Source organism: Oncorhynchus kisutch, unplaced genomic scaffold (genome assembly GCF_002021735.2).
Source record: "Oncorhynchus kisutch isolate 150728-3 unplaced genomic scaffold, Okis_V2 Okis06b-Okis10b_hom, whole genome shotgun sequence".
In the NCBI taxonomy this organism is placed as follows: domain Eukaryota; kingdom Metazoa; phylum Chordata; class Actinopteri; order Salmoniformes; family Salmonidae; genus Oncorhynchus; species Oncorhynchus kisutch.
This window is the reverse complement of record NW_022261983.1, coordinates 15,783,025-15,807,032: the sequence shown is the minus strand read 5'-3', so window position 1 is coordinate 15,807,032 and position 24,008 is coordinate 15,783,025. Positions and strand designations below refer to the sequence as shown.

General features: G+C 44.1%; 1 protein-coding gene across 2 annotated transcripts in view; it reads right to left on the bottom strand.

Moving 5' to 3' along the window:
• Positions 1-20,965, bottom strand: part of crlf3 (cytokine receptor-like factor 3) — a 36,652-nt gene extending 15,687 nt beyond the window's left edge. For both annotated transcript variants that reach the window (XM_031813669.1, XM_031813670.1), the window contains exons 1-2: positions 20,840-20,965; positions 7,694-7,830 (exon numbers count right to left, since the gene is read on the bottom strand). In XM_031813669.1, the coding sequence (XP_031669529.1) occupies positions 7,694-7,810 (117 nt within the window). In that variant the 5' untranslated portion in view covers positions 7,811-7,830; positions 20,840-20,965. The remainder of the gene's footprint in view (positions 1-7,693; positions 7,831-20,839) is intronic.
• Positions 20,966-24,008: the final 3,043 nt, after the last annotated feature.

The window sequence follows — 24,008 nt, the reverse complement described above, 5'->3', positions numbered from 1 at the left end:
AAGAGCAGAGGAGCTGCACTGATAAACAAGAGAAAATAATAGTTGGATGAGGATGGAAAGACCTACATAGAACACTATCAGAGATCAGTGTGTATGGACAGCAGGACACAGGAAATGCCTCACTGGAGCCATTGCATCACTTCCTGGTGTCTATTAGTTTTGTGGAGATAAGGGCAGTATCCTAAATGGCAGCCTATTCTCTATATAGTGAACTCATTTTGACCAGGACCCAAAGGTAGTTCACTATGGAGGGAAAAGAGTGCCATTTGGGATGTTGCCAAAGATAATGTATATTTTGGGACGGTGAAGGATGGGAAAGCTAATATTGTCATCTGGAATACAATGACACGTCCACTGGGAGTAGAGGGCATGCAGGCTGGGGAGAGAGAGATAAGAGGTATGAGAGAGAGGGGAGTTAGAGAGAGCGAGATACCTGAGAGAGAGAGAGAGAGAGAGTAAGAGGAGAGAGAGAGTGAGACGAGAGAGAGAGACCAGAGAGAGACCAGAGAAAGAGAGACCAGTGAGCGAGAGAGAGAGACCAGAGAGAGAGAGAGAGAGAGGAGTTAGAGAGAGCGAGAGACAGACCAGAGAGAGCGAGAGACAGACCAGAGAGAGAGAGAGACCAGAGAGAGACAACTACAGGATGTTTTGACTCCCTCTCTTCCAGAAGCCAGAAGTATCTAAGGCACACACACTGCTCACGGACGTCACACCATCCTGGTAATCTGTGTGTGTGTGACAGAGCAGCTTTTCCTGCCTGCCTCGTCTCATATTACAGTAATGATGACTCATCCCTGGGGAAGAGGGGGGTTATGGGAAAAATGGCCCAAAACTGGACTCCACAGCTGGGAAAGGAGAGAGATGTGTGCCAGATAATGGGGTGGGAACAGTGGGCCCAGAGAACAGCAGAACATAACCATTCTGTAGATAAAAGTGTCCGTTTCAAGTCATTGATAACTTTGGCATTCTCTTGGTTATATAGAGGGGGTACTACCCGTTCTCTTGGTTATATAGAGGGGGTACTACCCGTTCTCTTGGTTATATTGAGGGGGTACTACCCGTTCTCTTGGTTATATAGAGGGGTACTACCCGTTCTCTTGGTTATATAGAGGGGGTACTACCCGTTCTCTTGGTTATATAGAGGGGTACTACCCGTTCTCTTGGTTATACAGAGCGAGTACTACCCGCTCTCTTGGTTATATAGAGGGGGTACTACCCGTTTGCTGAAATGCTTGCGAGAGGGTGAAGTTCGTAAGTACTGAGTCAGTGTGGAGGTTATATACAGGGGGGTACCGGTACTGAGTCAGTGTGGAGGTTATATACAGGGGGTACTGGTACTGAGTCAATGTGGAGGTTATATACAGGGGGTACCGGTACTGAGTCAGTGTGGAGGTTATATACAGGGGGTACCGGTACAGAGTCAGTGTAGAGGCTATATACAGGTTGGTTGAGGTCATTTGTACATGTAGGTAGGGGTGAAGTGACTATGTATAGATAATAAACTGCGAGTAGCAGCAGTGTACAAGAGGGGGGGGTCAATGTAAATAGTCCAGTGGCCATTTCTATGAATTGTTCAGCAGTCTTATGGCTTGGGGGGTAGAAGCTGTTGAGGAGCCTTTTGGTCCTAGACTTGGTGCTCCGGTAGCACAGAAAACAGTCTATAACTTGGGTGACTGGAGTCTGTGACAAGTCTGGCTGAGCAGTGGTGACAGTACAGGGAAGGTTTCAGCCACAACTCTCTGTCCATCGCCATTTGTAATTTACTGGGAAGCCAAAATGTAGATTTAAAGGATGGAGAATCCTCCTGGTTCATTGAAGCCGCAACACTCGCCATCATACACAACTAGTTCCCAGCTACGCCTCACAAAAGGACAAATTTGAAATGAACCAATTGACATTTGAATGTTGATCACAACGTGCACATAGACTCAGTTTTTTTTGTGTTTTTTTACGGAATAGCCTGGAATGTTTTTCAGCTCAGATTTACTCAAGAGGCAGAGAGCTACAGCCCAGCATCGTCACAGCCTATAGACCTCATGTATTTTTAAAAAAATATATAGATTTAATGTGTTCCGGGTTTCACAGTGCAGACCGAACCCGAGGGCCCTGTACTGAATGGTTCAGTGCCAATACGTGTACCGTTACACCCCCTATTCAGTAGATGGGAATTGAACCACAGAAGTAGTTGTTTTATACACACACTACGTCATCACACACTGCCTTTCACCTGCAACACGTCAGCTGGATGGAAACATCTCTCTGGTGGGGGGGGGGAAACGGAGACATCTTGGTTTTAATCAGGATTTTAGAACATTCTGATCTGTTGCCAGATAGATGGATGTTACAGACGCAGATGGAAGTCCTCACCTGAACTAAACAGCCTGTTTTCAATAGAATGGGCTTTTAAGTTCGGGAGTTGGACGACTCCGCCCCCGGTTTGGCCAATGAGTCGTGTTTGTCTCTCTCTCTCTTTTCATATACCTCTCTTTCTCTGTTTTACTTTTAGAGGGGGAGGGAGGAGGAGGGGGAGGGGGAGTCTCTCTCTCTTTTCATATACCTCTCTTTCTCTGTTTTACTTTTAGAGGGGGAGGGAGGAGGAGGGGGAGTCTCTCTCTCTCTCTTTTCATATACCTCTCTTTCTCTGTTTTACTTTTAGAGGGGGAGGGAGGAGGAGGGGGAGTCTCTCTCTCTCTTTTTATATACCTCTCTTTCTCTGTTTTACTTTAGAGGGGAGGGAGGAGGAGGGGGAGTCTCTCTCTCTCTTTTTATATACCTCNTTGATAACTTTGGCATTCTCTTGGTTATATAGAGGGGGTACTACCCGTTCTCTTGGTTATATAGAGGGGGTACTACCCGTTCCCTTGGTTATATAGAGGGGGTACTACCTGTTCTCTTGGTTATATAGAGGGGGTACTACCCGTTCTCTTGGTTATACAGAGCGGGTACTACCCGTTCTCTCGGTTATATAGAGTGGGTACTACCCGTTCTCTTGGTTATATAGAGTGGGTACTACCCGTTCTCTTGGTTATATAGAGAGGGTACTACCCGTTCTCTTGGTTATATAGAGGGGGTACTACCCGTTCCCTTGGTTATATAGAGGGGGTACTACCCGTTCTCTTGGTTATATAGAGGGGGTACTACCCGTTCTCTTGGTTATATAGAGGGGTACTACCCGTTCTCTTGGTTATATAGAGGGGGTACTACCCGTTCTCTTGGTTATATAGAGGGGTACTACCCGTTCTCTTGGTTATACAGAGCGAGTACTACCCGCTCTCTTGGTTATATAGAGGGGTACTACCCGTTCTCTTGGTTATACAGAGCGAGTTTACTACCCGCTCTCTTGGTTATAGAGGGGGTACTACACGTTTGCTGAAATGCTTGCGAGAGGGGGTGAAGTTCGTAAGTACTGAGTCAGTGTGGAGGTTATATACAGGGGGGGGGGCGGTTACCGGTACTGAGTCAGTGTGGAGGTTATATACAGGGGGGTTGGGGTACGGTACTGAGTCAGTGTGGAGGTTATATACAGGGGGTTACTGGTACTGAGTCAATGTGGAGGTTATATACAGGGTGATACCGGGTACTGAGTCAGTGTAGAGGCTATATACAGGTGGTTGAGGTCCTTGTACATGTAGGTAGGGGTGAAGTTGAAGGCTATGTATAGATAATAAACTGCGAGTAGCAGCAGTGTACAAGAGGGGGGGGTCAATGTAAATAGTCCAGTGGCCATTTCTATGAATTGTTCAGCAGTCTTATGGCTTGGGGGGGTAGAAGCTTTTTGGTCCTAGACTTGGTGCTCCGGTAGCACAGAAAACAGTCTATAACTTGGGTGACTGGAGTCTGTGACAAGTCTGACTGAGCAGTGGTGACAGTACAGGGAAGGTTTCAGCCACAACTCTCGTCCATCGCCATTTGTAATTTACTGGGAAGCCAAAATGTAGATTTAAAGGATGGAGAATCCTCCTGGGTTCATTGAAGCCCCACCACTCGCCATCATACACAACTAGTTCCCAGCTACGCCTCACAAAAGGACAATTTGAAATGAACCAATTGACATTTGAATGTTGATCACAACGTGCACATAGACTATGTTTTTTTTGTGTTTTTTTACGGAATAGCCTGGAATGTTTTTCAGCTCAGATTTACTCAAGAGGCAGAGAGCTACAGCCCAGCATCGTCACAGCCTATAGACCTCATGTATTTAAAAAAAAATATATAGATTTAATGTGTTCCGGGTTTCACAGTGCAGACCGAACCCGAGGGCCCTGTACTGAATGGTTCAGTGCCAATACGTGTACCGTTACACCCCCTATTCAGTAGATGGGAATTGAACCACAGAAGTAGTTGTTTTATACACACACTACGTCATCACACACTGCCTTTCACCTGCAACACGTCAGCTGGATGGAAACATCTCTCTGGTGGGGGGGGGGAAACGGAGACATCTTGGTTTTAATCAGGATTTTAGAACATTCTGATCTGTCACCAGATGGATGGATGTTACAGACGCAGATGGAAGTCCTCACCTGAACTAAACAGCCTGTTTTCAATAGAATGGGCTTTTAAGTACGGGAGTTGGACGACTCCGCCCCCGGTTTGGCCAATGAGTCGTGTTTGTCTCTCTCTCTCTTTTCATATACCTCTCTTTCTCTGTTTTACTTTTAGAGGGGGAGGGAGGAGAGGGAGGAGGAGGGGGAGTCTCTCTCTCTTTTCATATACCTCTCTTTCTCTGTTTACTTTTAGAGGAGCAGGAAATAACATATTGTTTACAATTAGCCTGAGGGGGGAGGGGGAGAGGGAGGAGGGGGAGAGGGAGGAGAGGAGGGGAGGGAGGGGGAGAGGGAGAGGGAGGAGGGGGAGAGGGAGGAGAGGGAGAGGGGAGAGGAGGGGGAGAGGAGGAGGGGGAGAGGGAGGAGGGGGAGAGGGGGGAGGGGGAGAGGGAGGGGGGGGGGGAGAGGGAGGAGGGAGGGGGAGAGGGAGGAGGGAGGGGAGAGGGAGGAAGGGGAGAGGGAGGGAGGGAGGAAGGGGAGGAGAGGGAGGGGGAGTGGGGGTGGGGGGAGAGGGAGGAGGGGGGAGAGGGGAGTGGGGTGGGGGGGGAGAGGAAGCGGGAGAGGGGGAGGGGAGAGGGAAGGCTGTGTAACATCTTCCTGATACTAGATGAGGTCCTGGTCTGTGTAGTCTTTAGTCCCGGCTCTGATTATTGGGGGAGAGGGAGGAGAGGGATGGGGAGAGGGAGGAGAGGGAGGAGGGGGAGAGGGAGGAGGGGGAGAGGGAGGAGGGGGAGAGGGAGGAGGGGGAGAGGGAGAGGGAAGGCTGTAACATCTTCCTGATACTAGATGAGGTCCTGGTCTGTGTAGTCTTTAGTTCCGGCTCTGATTATTCAGCTCATTGATTTATCATCAACTAGAAGTCGACCGATTATGATTTTTCAACACCGATACTGATTATTGGAGGACCAAAAAAAGCCGATACCGATTAATGGCCGATTTTAATATTTATATTTGTAATAATGTTACAAATTACAAAATAATGTTACAATTACAACAATACTGAAAGAACAATTAAACACTTTTATTTTAACTTAATATAATACGTCAATAAAATCTATTTAGTCTCACATAAATAAATGAAACATGTTACATTTGGTTTAAATAATGCAAAAAACACAGTGTTGGAGAAGAAAGTAAAAGTGCAATATGTGCCGTGTAAGAAAGCTGACGTTTAAGTTCCTTGCTCAGAACATGAGAACATATGAAAGCTGGTGGTTCAATATTCCCAGGTAAGAAGTTTTAGGTTGTAGTTATTACAGGAATTATAGGACTATTTCTCTCTCTATACCATTTCTATTTCATATACCTTTGACTATTGGATGTTCTTATAGGCACTATAGTATTGCCAGCCTAATCTCGGGAGTTGATAGGCTTGAAGTCATAAACAGCTCAATGCTTGAAGCACAGCGAAGAGCTGCTGGCAAACGCAGGAAAGTGCTGTTTGAATGAATGCTTACGAGCCTGTTGCTGCCTACCACCACTCAGTCAGACTGCTCTATCAAATCATAGACATAATTATAATATAATAACACACAGAAATACGAGCCTTTGGTCATTAATATGGTCAAATCAGGAAACCATCATTTCGAAAACAAAACATTTATTCTTTCAGTGAAATACGGAACCGTTCTGTATTTTATCTAACGGATGGCATCCCTAAGTCTAAATATTGCTGTTACATTGTACAACCTTCAATGTTATGTCATAATTATGTACAATTCTGGCAAATTAGTTTACAACGAGCCAGGCGGCCCAAACTGTTGCATAAACCCTGACTCTGCTTACACTGAACGCAAGAGAACTGACACAATTTCCCTAGTTAATATTGCCTTCTAACATGAATTTATTTGAACTAAATATGCAGGTTTAAAAAATATATACTTCTGTGTATTGATTTTAAGAAAGGCATTGATGTTTATAGTTAGGGACATTCGTGCAACGATTGTGTTTTTGTTACATCATCACCCATTTGGCGAAGTAGGCTGTGATTCGATGAGAAATTAACAGGCACCACATCGATTATATGCAACGCACGTCAAGCTAGTTACACTAGTAATATCATCAACCATGTGTAGTTAACTAGTGATTATGTGAAGATTGATTGTTTTTTATAAGAGAAGTTTAATGCCAGCTAGCAACTTACCTTGGCTCCTTGCTGCACTCGTAACAGGTAGTCAGCCTGCCACTCAGTCTCCACGTGGAGTAACAGGTGGTCAGCCTGCCACTCAGTCTCCTCATGGACTAACAGGTGGTCAGCCTGCCACTCAGTCTCCTCATGGAGTAACAGGTGGTCAGCCTGCCACTCAGTCTCCTCATGGAGTAACAGGTGGTCAGCCTGCCACTCAGTCTCCTCATGGAGTAACAGGTGGTCAGCCTGCCACTCAGTCTCCACGTGGAGTAACAGGTGGTCAGCCTGCCACTCAGTCTCCACGTGGAGTAACAGGTGGTCAGCCTGCCACTCAGTCTCCTCATGGAGTAACAGGTGGTCAGCCTGCCACTCAGTCTCCTCATGGAGTAACAGGTGATCAGCCTGCCACTCAGTCTCCTCATGGAGTAACAGGTAGTCAGCCTGCCACGCAGTCTCCTCATGGAGTAACAGGTGGTCAGCCTGCCACTCAGTCTCCTCATGGACTGCAATGTAATCGTTCAGAATCGGTGTCCAAAAATGCAGATTACCGATTGTTATGAAACTTGAAATCGGAACGAATTAATCGGCCATGCCGTAGGTCGAACCTCTAATCTGAATGAGGCTTGGACCAGTGTAGTTGTGTTATCACCTGTTTGCGTGAGGGTTGGACCAGTGTAGTTGTGTTACTACCTGTTTGCGTGAGGGTTGGACCAGTGTAGTTGTGTTACTACCTGGTTGCGTGAGGGTTGGACCAGTGTAGTTGTGTTGTTACCTGTTTGCGTGAGGGTTGGACCAGTGTAGTTGTGTTACTACCTGGTTGCGTGAGGGTTGGACCAGTGTAGTTGTGGTGTTACCTGTTTGCGTGAGGGTTGGACCAGTGTAGTTGTGTTACTACCTGGTTGCGTGAGGGTTGGACCAGTGTAGTTGTGTTGTTACCTGTTTGCGTGAGGGTTGGACCAGTGTAGTTGTGTTAATACCTGTTTGCGTGAGGGTTGGACCAGTGTAGTTGTGTTAATACCTGTTTGCGTGCTTGGCTGAGTCCATGTAGGCGTTGTTGTAGTTCGCTCCTGTAATTCTGAGCTGCTTCTATACTCTCCTTAGCCTCCTGCAGCAGCGCCTCAGCTTCTATAGACATCCTGCTGTACCGCCTGGCTCCTACACACACACACACACACACACACACACACAGAGACACACACACACACACACGTCATTAGCGGATGGTTGTAACTTCGTGTCCCTGTGGTCTGATACTCTTCACTCTGACAGCGTTCAGACTGGAACGTGTGTATTTCCCCTGAAGTCAGTTTGACGCTCTGCACCACCACAGTACGACAACAAGGAGGGTCAGACAGACAGCAGGAAGGAGAGACAGTAGCTTGTAGACCAGACAGACGGCAGTGAGGAGAGACAGTAGCTTGTAGACCAGACAGACAGCAGTGAGGAGAGACAGTAGGGGAGATAAGAGGAGAGTAGAGGATGTCTGACGATGATGTGCAAAACAGATCAAACCACTTCCCTTTAACTGGAGGAAAGCAACCAGCCAACCAGAGACCAGACACTAGCAGCAACCAGCCAACCAGAGACCAGACACTAGCAGCAACCAGCCAACCAGAGACCAGACACTAGCAGCAACCAGCCAACCAGAGACCAGACACTAGCAGCAACCAGCCAACCAGAGACCAGACACTAGCAGCAACCAGCCAACCAGAGACCAGACACTAGCAGCAACCAGCCAACCAGAGACCAGACACTAGCAGCAACCAGCTAGCCAGAGACCAGACACTAGCAGCAACCAGCCAACCAGAGACCAGACACTAGCAGCAACCAGCCAACCAGAGACCAGACACTAGCAGCAACCAGCCAACCAGAGACCAGACACTAGCAGCAACCAGCCAACCAGAGACCAGACACTAGCAGCAACCCGCTTCAAGCAGAGACCAGACACTAGCAGCAACCAGCCAACCAGAGACCAGACACTAGCAGCAACCAGCCAACCAGACACTAGCAGCAACCAGCCAACCAGACACTAGCAGCAACCAGCCAACCAGAGACCAGACACTAGCAGCAACCAGCCAACCAGAGACCAGACACTAGCAGCAACCAGCTTCAAGCAGAGACCAGACACTAGCAGCAACCAGCCAACCAGAGACCAGACACTAGCAGCAACCAGCCAACCAGAGACCAGACACTAGCAGCAACCAGCCAACCAGAGACCAGACACTAGCAGCAACCAGCCAACCAGAGACCAGACACTAGCAGCAACCAGCTTCAAGCAGATCGTCGCTATTCACATTCAAGATGACTGTTTCCCACATAGCAGATACAAACATAAATCCATGGGTATGAAACAAAAGAGCTCTACTGACGCTATGGGTTCGAGTACAGCCTGTACCAGACCAGAACATGCTGAGGTAGTTTGGCTGAAGGTAGAGTACAGCCTGTACCAGACCAGAACATGCTGAGGTAGTTTGGCTGAAGGTACAGGGTAGAAGAAGCCTGTACCAGACCAGAACATGCTGAGGTAGTTTGGCTGAAGGTAGAGTACGGCCTGTACCAGACCAGAACATGCTGAGGTAGTTTGGCTGAAGGTAGAGTATGGCCTGTACCAGACCAGAACATGCTGAGGTAGTTTGGCTGAAGGTAGAGTATGGCCTGTACCAGACCAGAACTTGCTGAGGTAGTTTGTCTGAAGGTAGAGTATGGCCTGTACCAGACCAGAACATTCTGAGGTAGTTTGGCTGAAGGTAGAGTACAGCCTGTACCAGACCAGAACATGCTGAGGTAGTTTGGCTGAAGGTAGAGTATGGCCTCTACCAGACCAGAACATGCTGAGGTAGTTTGGCTGAAGGTACAGGATAGAAGAAGCCTGTACCAGACCAGAACATGTTGAGGTAGTTTGGCTGAAAGTAGAGGATAGAGTACAGCCTGTACCAGACCAGAACATGTTGAGGTAGTTTGGCTGAAGGTAGAGTACGGCCTGTACCAGACCAGAACATTCTGAGGTAGTTTGGCTGAAGGTACAGGATAGAAGAAGCTTACTTCAGTCTTCACTAAAACCTCCATCTCAAGTGCATTGTTTTCACCCATAGACTTGTATACAGACTGGTTTCGCACACAGACTGTATACAGACTGGTTTCACACACAGACTGTATAAAGACTGGTTTCACACACAGACTGTATAAAGACTGGTTTCACACACAGACTGTATAAAGACTGGTTTCACACATAGACTTGTATACAGACTGGTTTCACACACAGACTGTATACAGACTGGTTTCACACACAGACTGTATAAAGACTGGTTTCACACACAGACTGTATAAAGACTGGTTTCACACACAGACTGTATAAAGACTGGTTTCACACACAGACTGTATAAAGACTGGTTTCACACACAGACTGTATAAAGACTGGTTTCACACATAGACTTGTATAAAGACTGGTTTCACACAGACTGTATAACGACTGGTTTCACACAGACTTGTATAAAGACTGGTTTCACACAGACTGTATAAAGACTGGTTTCACACACAGACTGTATAAAGACTGGTTTCACACATAGACTGTATAAAGACTGGTTTCACACACAGACTGTATAAAGACTGGTTTCACACACAGACTGTATAAAGACTGGTTTCACACACAGACTTGTATAAAAACTGGTTTCACCAGAGGCAGAAAGAGGAGATGGACAGGTTTTCACTAGAAGCCATCCCAGTGTACACAATGTGTCCTACCCTGCCCCCAAACACACACCTTAGTGAGGACATCTGGGAGGTTCATTGATTGATTGATTGATTGATTGAGTGAGACTGTTCAAAGGGTCACCGTACGACTGTCAAACACACACCGGGAGGGTCAGAGTTAGTGTTGCAGGACAACAACACCAGTGGAACCACATGACCCACTGGGCTGAACCCACCCGTTTCCCTCCAGACGGATAACACAAAACACATGGTCTGTCCCTTAAAGAACTCCCCCTGGTAAAACGGAGTCCAGTATTTAGGGAATAGGGTGCCATTTGGGATGCAGACAGTGGTTCCATCTCCCCCTGGTAAAACAGAGTCCAGTATTTAGGGAATAGGGTGCCATTTGGGATGCAAACAGTGGTTCCATCTCCCCCTGCGGACATCTTTGGTTCAATCTACAGACCTAACAGATAGATTGACTGTGACTGTAGGCCTAACAGAACCACACAGACACAGTCAATCTAACAGAACCACACAGACACAGTGAATCTAACAGAACCACACAGACACAGTCAATCTAAAAGAACCACACAGACACAGTCAATCTAACAGAACCACACAGACACAGTCAATCTAACAGAACCCCACAGTCACAGTCAATCTAACAGAACCACACAGTCACAGTCAATCTAACAGAACCACACAGACACAGTCAATCTAACAGAACCACACAGACACAGTCAATCTAACAGAACCACACAGACACAGTCAATCTAACAGAACCACACAGTCAATCTAACAGAACCACACAGAAACAGTCAATCTAACAGAACCACACAGACACAGTCAATCTAACAGAACCACACAGACAGTCAATCTAACAGAACCACACAGTCAATCTAACAGAACCACACAGACACAGTCAATCTAACAGAACCACACAGACAGTCAATCTAACAGAACCACACAGTCAATCTAACAGAAACACACAGACACAGTCAATCTAACAGAACCACGCAGACACAGTCAATCTAACAGAACCACACAGTCAATCTAACAGAACCACACAGTCAATCTAACAGAACCACACAGTCAATCTAACAGAACCACACATACACAGTCAATCTAACAGAACCACACAGACACAGTCAATCTAACAGAACCACACAGACAGTCAATCTAACAGAACCACACAGTCAATCTAACAGAACCACACAGTCAATCTAACAGAAACACACAGACACAGTCAATCTAACAGAACCACGCAGACACAGTCAATCTAACAGAACCACACAGTCAATCTAACAGAACCACACAGTCAATCTAACAGAACCACACAGACACAGTCAATCTAACAGAACCACACAGACACAGTCAATCTAACAGAACCACACAGTCACAGTCAATCTAACAGAACCACACAGTCACAGTCAATCTAACAGAACCACACAGACACAGTGAATCTAACAGAACCACACAGACACAGTCAATCTAACAGAACCACACAGACACAGTCAATCTAACAGAACCACACAGACACAGTCAATCTAACAGAACCACACAGTCACAGTCAATCTAACAGAACCACACAGACACAGTCAATCTAACAGAACCACACAGACACAGTCAATCTAACAGAACCACACAGACACAGTCAATCTAACAGAACCACACAGACACAGTCAATCTAACAGAACCACACAGACACAGTCAATCTAACAGAACCACACAGAAACAGTCAATCTAACAGAACCACACAGAAACAGTCAATCTAACAGAACCACACAGACACAGTCAATCTAACAGAACCACACAGACACAGTCAATCTAACAGAACCACACAGTCAATCTAACAGAACCACACAGACACAGTCAATCTAACAGAACCACACAGACACAGTCAATCTAACAGAACCACACAGACACAGTCAATCTAACAGAACCACACAGTCAATCTAACAGAACCACACAGTCAATCTAACAGAACCACACAGAAACAGTCAATCTAACAGAACCACACAGACACAGTCAATCTAACAGAACCACACAGACACAGTCAATCTAACAGAACCACACAGTCAATCTAACAGAACCACACAGTCAATCTAACAGAAACACACAGACACAGTCAATCTAACAGAACCACGCAGACACAGTCAATCTAACAGAACCACACAGTCAATCTAACAGAACCACACAGACACAGTCAATCTAACAGAACCACACAGTCAATCTAACAGAACCACACAGACACAGTCAATCTAACAGAACCACACAGTCACAGTCAATCTAACAGAACCACACAGTCACAGTCAATCTAACAGAACCACACAGACACAGTCAATCTAACAGAACCACTTGGACAATGTAACAGAACCACACAGACACAGTCAATCTAACAGAACCACACAGTCACAGTCAATCTAACAGAACCACACGGTCAATCTAACAGAACCACACAGTCACAGTCAATCTAACAGAACCACACGGTCAATCTAACAGAACCACACAGACACAGTCAATCTAACAGAACCACACAGACACAGTCAATCTAACAGAACCACACAGTCAATCTAACAGAACCACACAGACACAGTCAATCTAACAGAACCACACAGACACAGTCAATCTAACAGAACCACAGTTACACTAGAGCATATTGAGATCTGCTTCTTTGTCACTGATCTGTTAGAAAATAACTAGTGTATGTTTTTCAGACACTGTCTCTAGAATCCTACAGATTATAACACACTGTCTCTAGAATCCTACAGATTATAACACACTGTCTCTAGAATCCTACAGATTATAACACACTGTCTCTAGAATCCTACAGATTATAACACACTGTCTGTAGAATCCTACAGATTATAACACACTGTCTCTAGAATCCTACAGATTATAACACACTGTCTCTAGAATCCTACAGATTATAGCACACTGTCTCTAGAACCCTACAGATTATAACACTCTGTCTCTGTCTCTAGAATCCTACAGATTAGAACACACTGTCTCTAGAATCCTACAGATTATAACACACTGTCTCTAGAATCCTACAGATTATAACACACTGTCTCTAGAATCCTACAGATTATAACACACTGTCTCTAGAATCCTACAGGTTATAACACACTGTCTCTAGAATCCTACAGATTATAGCACACTGTCTCTGTCTCTAGAACCCTACAGATTATAGCACACTGTCTCTGTCTCTAGAATCCTACAGATTATAACACACTGTCTCTAGAATCCTACAGATTATAACACACTGTCTCTAGAATCCTACAGATTATAACACACTGTCTCTAGAATCCTACAGATTATAACACACTGTCTCTAGAATCCTACAGATTATAACACACTGTCTCTAGAATCCTACAGATTATAACACACTGTCTCTAGAATCCTACAGATTATAACACACTGTCTCTAGAATCCTACAGATTATAACACACTGTCTCTAGAATCCTGCAGATTATAACACACTGTCTCTAGAATCCTACAGATTATAACACACGGTCTCTAGAATCCTACAGATTATAACACACTGTCTCTAGAATCCTACAGATTATAGCACACTGTCTCTGTCTCTAGAACCCTACAGATTATAGCACAGTCTCTGTCTCTAGAACCCTACAGATTATAACACACTGTCTCTAGAATCCTACAGATTATAACACACTGTCTCTAGAATCCTACAGATTATAACACACTGTCTCTAGAATCCTACAGATTATAACACAGTCTCTAGAATCCTACAGATTATAACACACTGTCTCTAGAATCCTACAGATTATAACACACTGTCTCTAGAATACTACAGATTATAACACACTGTCTCTAGAATACTACAGATTATAACACACTGTCTCTAGAATCCTACAGATTATAACACACTGTCTCTAGAATCCTACAGGTTATAACACACTGTCTCTGGAATCCTACAGATTATAGCACACTGTCTCTGTCTCTAGAACCCTACAGATTATAACACACTGTCTCTAGAATCCTACAGATTATAACACACTGTCTCTAGAATCCTACAGATTATAACACACTGTCTCTAGAATCCTACAGATTAAAACACACTGTCTCTAGAATCCTACAGATTATAACACACTGTCTCTAGAATCCTACAGGTTATAACACACTGTCTCTGGAATCCTACAGATTATAGCACACTGTCTCTAGAATCCTACAGATTATAACACACTGTCTCTAGAATCCTACAGATTATAACACACTGTCTCTAGAATCCTACAGATTAAAACACACTGTCTCTAGAATCCTACAGATTATAACACACTGTCTCTAGAATCCTACAGGTTATAACACACCGTCTCTGGAATCCTACAGATTATAACACACTGTCTCTAGAATCCTACAGATTATAACACACTGTCTCTAGAATCCTACAGATTATAACACACTGTCTCTAGAATCCTACAGATTATAACACACTGTCTCTAGAATCCTACAGATTATAACACACGGTCTCTAGAATACTACAGATTATAACACACTGTCTCTAGAATCCTACAGATTATAACACAGTCTTTAGAATCCTACAGATTATAACACACTGTCTCTAGAATCCTACAGATTATAACACACTGTCTCTAGAATCCTACAGATTAAAACACACTGTCTCTAGAATCCTACAGATTATAACACACTGTCTCTAGAATCCTACAGATTATAACACACTGTCTCTAGAATCCTACAGGTTATAACACACTGTCTCTAGAATCCTACAGATTATAACACACTGTCTCTAGAATCCTACAGATTATAACACAGTCTTTAGAATCCTACAGATTATAACACACTGTCTCTAGAATCCTACAGATTATAACACACTGTCTCTAGAATCCTACAGATTAAAACACACTGTCTCTAGAATCCTACAGATTATAACACACTGTCTCTAGAATCCTACAGATTATAACACACTGTCTCTAGAATCCTACAGGTTATAACACACTGTCTCTAGAATCCTACAGATTATAACACACTGTCTCTAGAATCCTACAGATTATAACACACTGTCTCTGTCTCTAGAATCCTACAGATTATAACACACTGTCTCTAGAATCCTACAGATTATAGCACACTGTCTCTGTCTCTAGAACCCTACAGATTATAGCACACTGTCTCTGTCTCTAGAACCCTACAGATTATAACACACTGTCTCTAGAATCCTACAGATTATAACACACTGTCTCTAGAATCCTACAGATTAAAACACACTGTCTCTAGAATCCTACAGATTATAACACACTGTCTCTAGAATCCTACAGGTTATAACACACTGTCTCTAGAATCCTGCAGATTATAACACACTGTCTCTAGAATCCTACAGATTATAACACACTGTCTCTAGAATCCTACAGATTATAACACACTGTCTCTAGAATCCTACAGATTATAGCACACTGTCTCTAGAATCCTGCAGATTATAACACACTGTCTCTAGAATCCTACAGATTATAACACACTGTCTCTAGAATCCTACAGATTATAACACACTGTCTCTAGAATCCTACAGATTATAACACACTGTCTCTAGAATTCTACAGATTATAGCACACTGTCTCTAGAATCCTACAGATTATAACACACTGTCTCTAGAATTCTACAGATTATAGCACACTGTCTCTGTCTCTAGAACCCTACAGATTATAGCACACTGTCTCTGTCTCTAGAACCCTACAGATTATAACACACTGTCTCTGTCTCTCTCAGGGCTCCTAAAGATAATCAACAAAAAAAGTCCTAATTTGTATTTCCTGGGGATCAGTTACTTCTCATCAGAATGTATCTTGTTGTACTGTAGTGGTGGCCGGTTGCAGTTATCTGTTCTCTGTCCTGGGATCAGTTACTTCTCATCAGAACGTATCTTGTTGTTCTATAGTGGTGGCCATTTGCAGTTATCCTTTCTCTGTCCTGGGGTCAGTTACTTCTCATCAGAATGTATCTTGTTGTACTGTAGTGGTGGCTGGTTGCAGTTATCTGTTCTCTGTCCTGGGGTCAGTTACTTCTCATCAGAATGTATCTTGTTGTACTGTAGTGGTGGCCGGTTGCAGTTATCTGTTCTCTGTCCTGGGGTCAGTTACTTCTCATCAGAATGTATCTTGTTGTACTATAATGGTGGCCATTTGCAGTTATCCTTGATCTGTCCTGGGGTCAGTTACTTCTCATCAGAATGTATCTTGTTGTACTGTAGTGGTGGCTGGTTGCAGTTATCCTTTCTCTGTCCTGGGGTCAGTTACTTCTCATCAGAATGTATCTTGTTGTACTATAGTGGTGGCCATTTGCAGTTATCCTTTCTCTGTCCTGGGATCAGTTACTTCTCATCAGAACGTATCTTGTTGTACTATAGTGGTGGCCATTTGCAGTTATCCTTTCTCTGTCCTGGGGTCAGTTACTTCTCATCAGAATGTATCTTGTTGTACTATAGTGGTGGCCAGTTGCAGTTATCCTTTATCTGTCCTGGGGTCAGTTACTTCTCATCAGAACGTATCTTGTTGTTCTATAGTGGTGGCCGGTTGCAGTTATCCTTGATCTGTCCTGGGGTCAGTTACTTCTCATCAGAATGTATCTTGTTGTACTATAGTGGTGGCCGGTTGCAGTGATCTGTTATCTGTACTGGGGTCAGTTACTTCTCATCAGAATGTATCTTGTTGTACTATAGTGGTGGCCGGTTGCAGTGATCTGTTATCTGTCCTGGGGTCAGTTACTTCTCATCAGAATGTATCTTGTTGTTCTATAGTGGTGGCCATTTGCAGTTATCCTTTCTCTGTCCTGGGGTCAGTTACTAGGGCCTCAGAGAGGGGAAAGGTCAAGCTTGTCTTCATATGTAAACATGTATTTTAAACCATGTGAAGGGGTGGTTGAGGGGGAACCAATTATCTCTTGGCTCCACAATGTCTGTGTGCCAGTCACTGTGTCTCTGTGATCTTGTCCAGGAGGGGTGTATTTGATATATGCCTGTTGATGAGGTTTTGTTTTATGGTCCTGAGTGGTACCAAGAGCGAGATAAGAACATAGTTTAGGAGACCAAAGCTGAACGATAATTTATAGCCAATGCTGTCTGGCTATGTGTGTCTTTGCTATAAAGGATCTCAGTTGCAATGTGTAAGGGACTCTCAGAGGATTCATTTATAGACACTGAATTGATCTGAGAGTCACAGGGTTGTGATGGAGCTCATTATAAATAAAGATGGACTTTATGATAACTCTGACTTGTGTGATGGTTTGGTCTCATGATTTGGTAAATACAGGAACTGTCCACTACAGACCACATTTTATATTCATGTGGTCCTTTTTTAGTTGGGGGTTACAGATACAATATTCAGATTCATATCAATTAATTTTTTCAGGTCATATTTTCCATTCCATATATTCCTGTTGTACCTGTGTGCTGCCAACATGAAAACCAAACAGGAAGGTGTTAGTAGTGTCACAGTGATGTCAAAAAGTCCATATAACTCTGCAGGTCTGCCAGTCTCCTCATGGAGTGCAATGTAATCGGCCATAATCGGCGCCCAAAAATGCCATTTAACGATTGTTATGAAAACTTGAAATCGGCCCTAATTAAATTGCCCATGCCGATTAAATCGGTCGACCTCTAGTGGTCAAGTAGGCTACTGTGGCTATGTGATCATAATGTAGGCCTACCAGAGTGGCCTACCAGAGTGGTCTACCAGAGTGGCCTACCAGAGTGGCCTACCAGAGTGGCCTACCAGAGTGGCCTACCAGAGTGGCCTACCATCAACAGCAATAGAGAAAATGCATCCAATAACAATTCAACATGTAAACAGCTGTTCTGTCATTCAGCCTACAGTAGCAGCCAATGTGTGGTGTTCAATGTCAGCCGACATTCCATGAGACTTTTGAAAGAAAAACAACAACATACAGGGCTTAACATGAACCTGTTTATCTACTTGTCCTTCAGACAAGGAGGTGACTGAAAATGTTGTCGTGTTGTTTACGCTTTACAAAATAAAATGCATGATTGTTCCCATAGCATTATTACAGAGAATCAGACACATGATGCTGCCCTTTGCCTATTGGCTACTTAGATTATTCACGCCTGTCTCAAAATACAACACTGCCCCCTTAAAGACAAAGAAAAAGCTCTTTACCTGACCTACTTGTCTAGAAATGTTTTGTGCTCTTGTAGGAAGCAATCACTCCCCTACTACTGACTACTAATGATCTATAACTGGGCTAATAACTCACTGACTAGTAAAGGATATGAACTCAAATGTGGACACGTGGCTACATGCTGCTCTTGATTTGATCTCAAAGCAAGCACATCTACTCACTATCAAGTCAGATGTTATTATGGGTGTAGTGAAATGCTTGCGTTTCTAGCTCCGACAGTGCAGTAATATCTAACAATTTCACAACATATACACACAAATCTCAGTAAAGAAATGGAATTAAGAACGTATAAATATTTGGGACGAGCAATGTCAGTGATACCACAGCTGTAAACACAGTCCAGTTTAAAGTAAATGGCACAAATCCATATATGGCAATGATCTATTTGCATATAGGCCTAACTGCAGTTCTGATTGGTTATGCCCCACCAGTCTGTGTAGAGTATGGGCTGAGTCGTGCTCAATAGAATCCTACTGTGACGCGTTCTGCCTTCAACAAAATCTCTTGCATAGGTAGTTTTGTTTCAGGTATGTTTGCATTGAAATTGGCCACTGTCGCCACAGTAAAGCTAAATGTAGATTGGTGTTAACTAACAGGGAACACACTCTAGAAAGTTGAGTAAAGTTCAATCTTGTGCTTCTCAGGCCACTGCGCGCCGCGCTCAGTTTAGAGGGAACGTTGGTTAGGACTGAGTTAGCACCGATGTTGGGACTAGACAGATGGAGAACTTTGTGTGTGTGCGCTTGAGAGTGTACAAACGTGTGTATAGGCGTGTGTGTTAGAGGTGTATGCTACAGTGTTGTCTATGTGATGATGCTGCTGCCGCTGATGATGCTGCTGCTGCTGGTGACCTAGATTCAGACCGGGCCTCCTGCCTGAACACACTGGCTACATCACAAATAGAACCCTAGTCCCTATGTAGTGCACTACTGTTGGGTCTGATCCCTATTGGCCCTGGTCTCTCTCTCTCTCATCTCTGTCACATGCATTTACATGTGACAGAGATAGTGTGTGTGACAGAGATAGTATGACGTGAATGTGTATGTCCCACTTCTAAGACTAGACCCCCTCCCTCCACACACACACAGGATTTAAAGGCAGTAATCTTGGAGCAATATAACAGATTCCCCCCAGCGTGGGAGGAACATTCAGGTCACATGGATAATCACACACACACACACACACACACACACACACAATGTTGATCGCAGAAAGCCTCAGACTATTGTTGAGAAGATGCTGTCAGTGAAGCATGAAATCACCCTCACTCCAGCTGAAACAAAGTCTGCTACGGTCCTGGTCAAAAGTAATGCACTATGTAGGGAATATGATGCTATTTGGGACGCAAACGTTGTTTTTCAGGACTTCGCGTATGCACGGAAATTCATACAGTGGGTTTGGCTTTCGGACTTGTTATGAACATAGACCACTGACCTATAGATACGTCTTGATCTGTTGCTAGGAAACAGTCCTACTGGCATGTCTACACTTTAATTCCATGAGTGTTACTGATAGCGAAGTCAAGAAAGGAAAGTAACAAATGTTATTCCATAATCACTATCTAATATAATCATTCCTAGCCACCGTGCTTCTACACCTGCATTGCTTGATGTTTGGGGTTTTAGGCTGGGTTTCTGTACAGCACTTTGAGGTATCAGCTGATGTAAAACGGGCTTTATACATCAAATTGTATTTATTTGATGGATTGATTGATTTAGTAACCTACAAAATCTCATCACTTTGGACAACTGCCATTCTGATAGTTATTTCTAGACCTTTCATTTAATTTCACCATATCCAGCAGTAGGCTACTACAATCATTAGAATCACTAGAATCCTACATCAGACGTGTAATGACATTGTCTGTCATTGTGTGTTCAACGTGGAAAGTTATGACAGATGCTCACATAAAGACGAGTGTGGAGCTTCGACCGCAACTATTATTATCACGTAGCGAGCGGATGACACCGAGATGCAACGCAACTTTGCACAACAGAAAAACATGCCCATACTCGCTCAAAATCAACTTCCGTAATTCTAAAACACCCCCGTTTCACGAGAAGTCGTCACCCAACATGCCTTTATCGATACATATGCACTTCACACAATTGAGGTTATTGTTGATGATGAATGAAAGTAAAGCATCGAGGGCTTGGCTTTCACCAACCCTCAGGAAACAATACATTTCCAGAAAATGTCAAAGAAAACACCCAAGTAAGCCAGTTCATAGTACATCAAAAGTAATATTCAAGACATTAGTAAACGCTTCATGTAGCCTATTAAATAATGCGGTAACGAATCCTACCTGATTCGGACTTAGTTTCTGGTCATTCTAAAGTTCGATGCCGTTTCGGCTACCGACCAAAGCAAAGACGTTCTTTCGCCAGTCCCCCAAAAAAATTCTGCTGATCGACAGCTCAACTAACCAATAGAAGAAGGATATCGCCCAGTCTTGCTCTCCGTGTGCCCGCCCTCTGAGTTGCAAATGTGATACAATAGCCTTGCTGTAATAGTTAAAACCACTGATGAAACTCGGATGATGCATTGGCATAAACATCCCAAGTCAAGTCTCAACCAAATAAATGTACTTTCCAACTGTGCGATTTTATTGTTTGGACATTTTTATCATCGCCAAAATATGCATGTGATTGCGAATACATTTACTGCCGTGACTGAATCATGACAGCTATCAAATTAAATCAAACTTTATTTGTCACATGCATCGGATACAAGTGTAGACCTTACCGTGAAATGTTTACTGACAAGCCCTTAACCAACAGTGTAGACCTTACCGTGAAATGTTTACTGACAAGCCCTTAACCAACAGTGTAGACCTTACCGTGAAATGTTTACTGACAAGCCCTTAACCAACAGTGTAGACCTTACCGTGAAATGTTTACTGACAAGCCCTTAACCAACAGTGTAGACCTTACCGTGAAATGTTTACTGACAAGCCCTTAACCAACAGTGTAGACCTTACCGTGAAATGTTTACTGACAAGCCCTTAACCAACAGTGTAGACCTTACCGTGAAATGTTTACTGACAAGCCCTTAACCAACAGTGTAGACCTTACCGTGAAATGTTTACTGACAAGCCCTTAACCAACAGTGTAGACCTTACCGTGAAATGCTTACTGACAAGCCCTTAACCAACAGTGTAGACCTTACCGTGAAATGTTTACTGACAAGCCCTTAACCAACAGTGTAGACCTTACCGTGAAATGTTTACTGACAAGCCCTTAACCAACAGTGTAGACCTTACCGTGAAATGTTTACTGACAAGCCCTTAACCAACAGTGTAGACCTTACCGTGAAATGTTTACTGACAAGCCCTTAACCAACAGTGTAGACCTTACCGTGAAATGTTTACTGACAAGCCCTTAACCAACAGTGTAGACCTTACCGTGAAATGTTTACTGACAAGCCCTTAACCAACAGTGTAGACCTTACAGTGAAATGTTTACTGACAAGCCCTTAACCAACAGTGTAGACCTTACCGTGAAATGTTTACTGACAAGCCCTTAACCAACAGTGTAGACCTTACCGTGAAATGTTTACTGACAAGCCCTTAACCAACAGTGTAGACCTTACCGTGAAATGCTTAGTGACAAGCCCTTAACCAACAGTGTAGACCTTACCGTGAAATGCTTAGTGACAAGCCCTTAACCAACAGTGTAGACCTTACCGTGAAATGTTTACTGACAAGCCCTTAACCAACAGTGTAGACCTTACCGTGAAATGTTTACTGACAAGCCCTTAACCAACAGTGTAGACCTTACTGTGAAATGTTTACTGACAAGCCCTTAACCAACAGTGTAGACCTTACCGTGAAATGCTTAGTGACAATCCCTTAACCAACAGTGTAGACCTTACCGTGAAATGCTTAGTGACAATCCCTTAACCAACAGTGTAGACCTTACCGTGAAATGCTTAGTGACAATCCCTTAACCAACAGTGCAGTTCAAGAAGAGTTAAGAAATGATTTACCAAATAAACTAAAGTAACACAATAATAAAAAGTAACACAATAACATAACAATAACGAGGCCATATACAGGGGGCACCGGTGCCGAGTCAGTGTGCGGGGTACAGGTTAGTTGAGGTCATTTGTACATGTAGGTAGGGGTGAAGTGACTGCATAGACAATAAACAGTGAGTAGCAGCAGTGTACAAGGGGGGGGGGGGGGGGGGGTCAATGTAGATTGTCCAGTGGCCATTTGATTAATTGTTCAGCAGTCTTATGGCTTGGGGGGTAGAAGCTGTTGAGGAGCGGTACCGCTTACCGTGCGGTAGTAGAGAAAACAGACTATGACTTGGATGACTGGAGTCTCTAACAATTTTTTGGGCGTTCCTCAGAAACCGCCTATTATATAGGTCCTGGATGGCAGAAAGCTTGGGTCCAGTGATGTACTGGGCCGTACGCACTCCCCTCTGTAGCGACCTTACGGTCAGATGCCGAGCAGTTGCCATACCAGGCGGCGATGCGAACGGTCAGGATGGCTCTCGATGGTGCATCACCATGAGGCTTTATCAATCCGTGGACTAAAACACAATGCTATTATTATGGTATCAAAATAGCAGACAGTTCAGTCTACATTTGTTTTATTAGTACGTCAAACAAACAGCTAAATTAGCTTCTTTTTTTTAACGAATAAAACAACACCTCACAACACAACCCCTCTCCCCGACATATTAACAACCCCTCACAACACAACCCCTCTCCCCGACATATTAACAACCCCTCACAACACAACCCCTCTCCCCGACATATTAACAACCCCTCACAACACAACCCCTCTCCCCGACATATTAACAACCCCTCACAACACAACCCCTCTCCCCGACATATTAACAACCCCTCACAACACAACCCCTCTCCCCGACATATTAACAACCCCTCACAACACAACCCCTCTCCCCGACATATTAACAACCCCTCACAACACAACCCCTCTCCCCGACATATTAACAACCCCTCACAACACAACCCCTCTCCCCGACATATTAACAACCCCTCACAACACAACCCCTCTCCCCGACATATTAACAACCCCTCACAACACATCCCCTCTCCCCGACATATTAACAACCCCTCACAACACAACCCCTCTCCCCGACATATTAACAACCCCTCACAACACAACCCCTCTCCCCGACATATTAACAACCCCTCACAACACAACCCCTCTCCCCGACATATTAACAACCCCTCACAACACAACCCCTCTCCCCGACATATTAACAACCCCTCACAACACAACCCCTCTCCCCGACATATTAACAACCCCTCACAACACAACCCCTCTCCCCGACATATTAACAACCCCTCACAACACAACCCCTCTCCCCGACATATTAACAACCCCTCACAACACAACCCCTCTCCCCGACATATTAACAACCCCTCACAACACAACCCCTCTCCCCGACATATTAATCTTTTAGAATGTTTGTCAATCGTAAAGTATTTTTGGT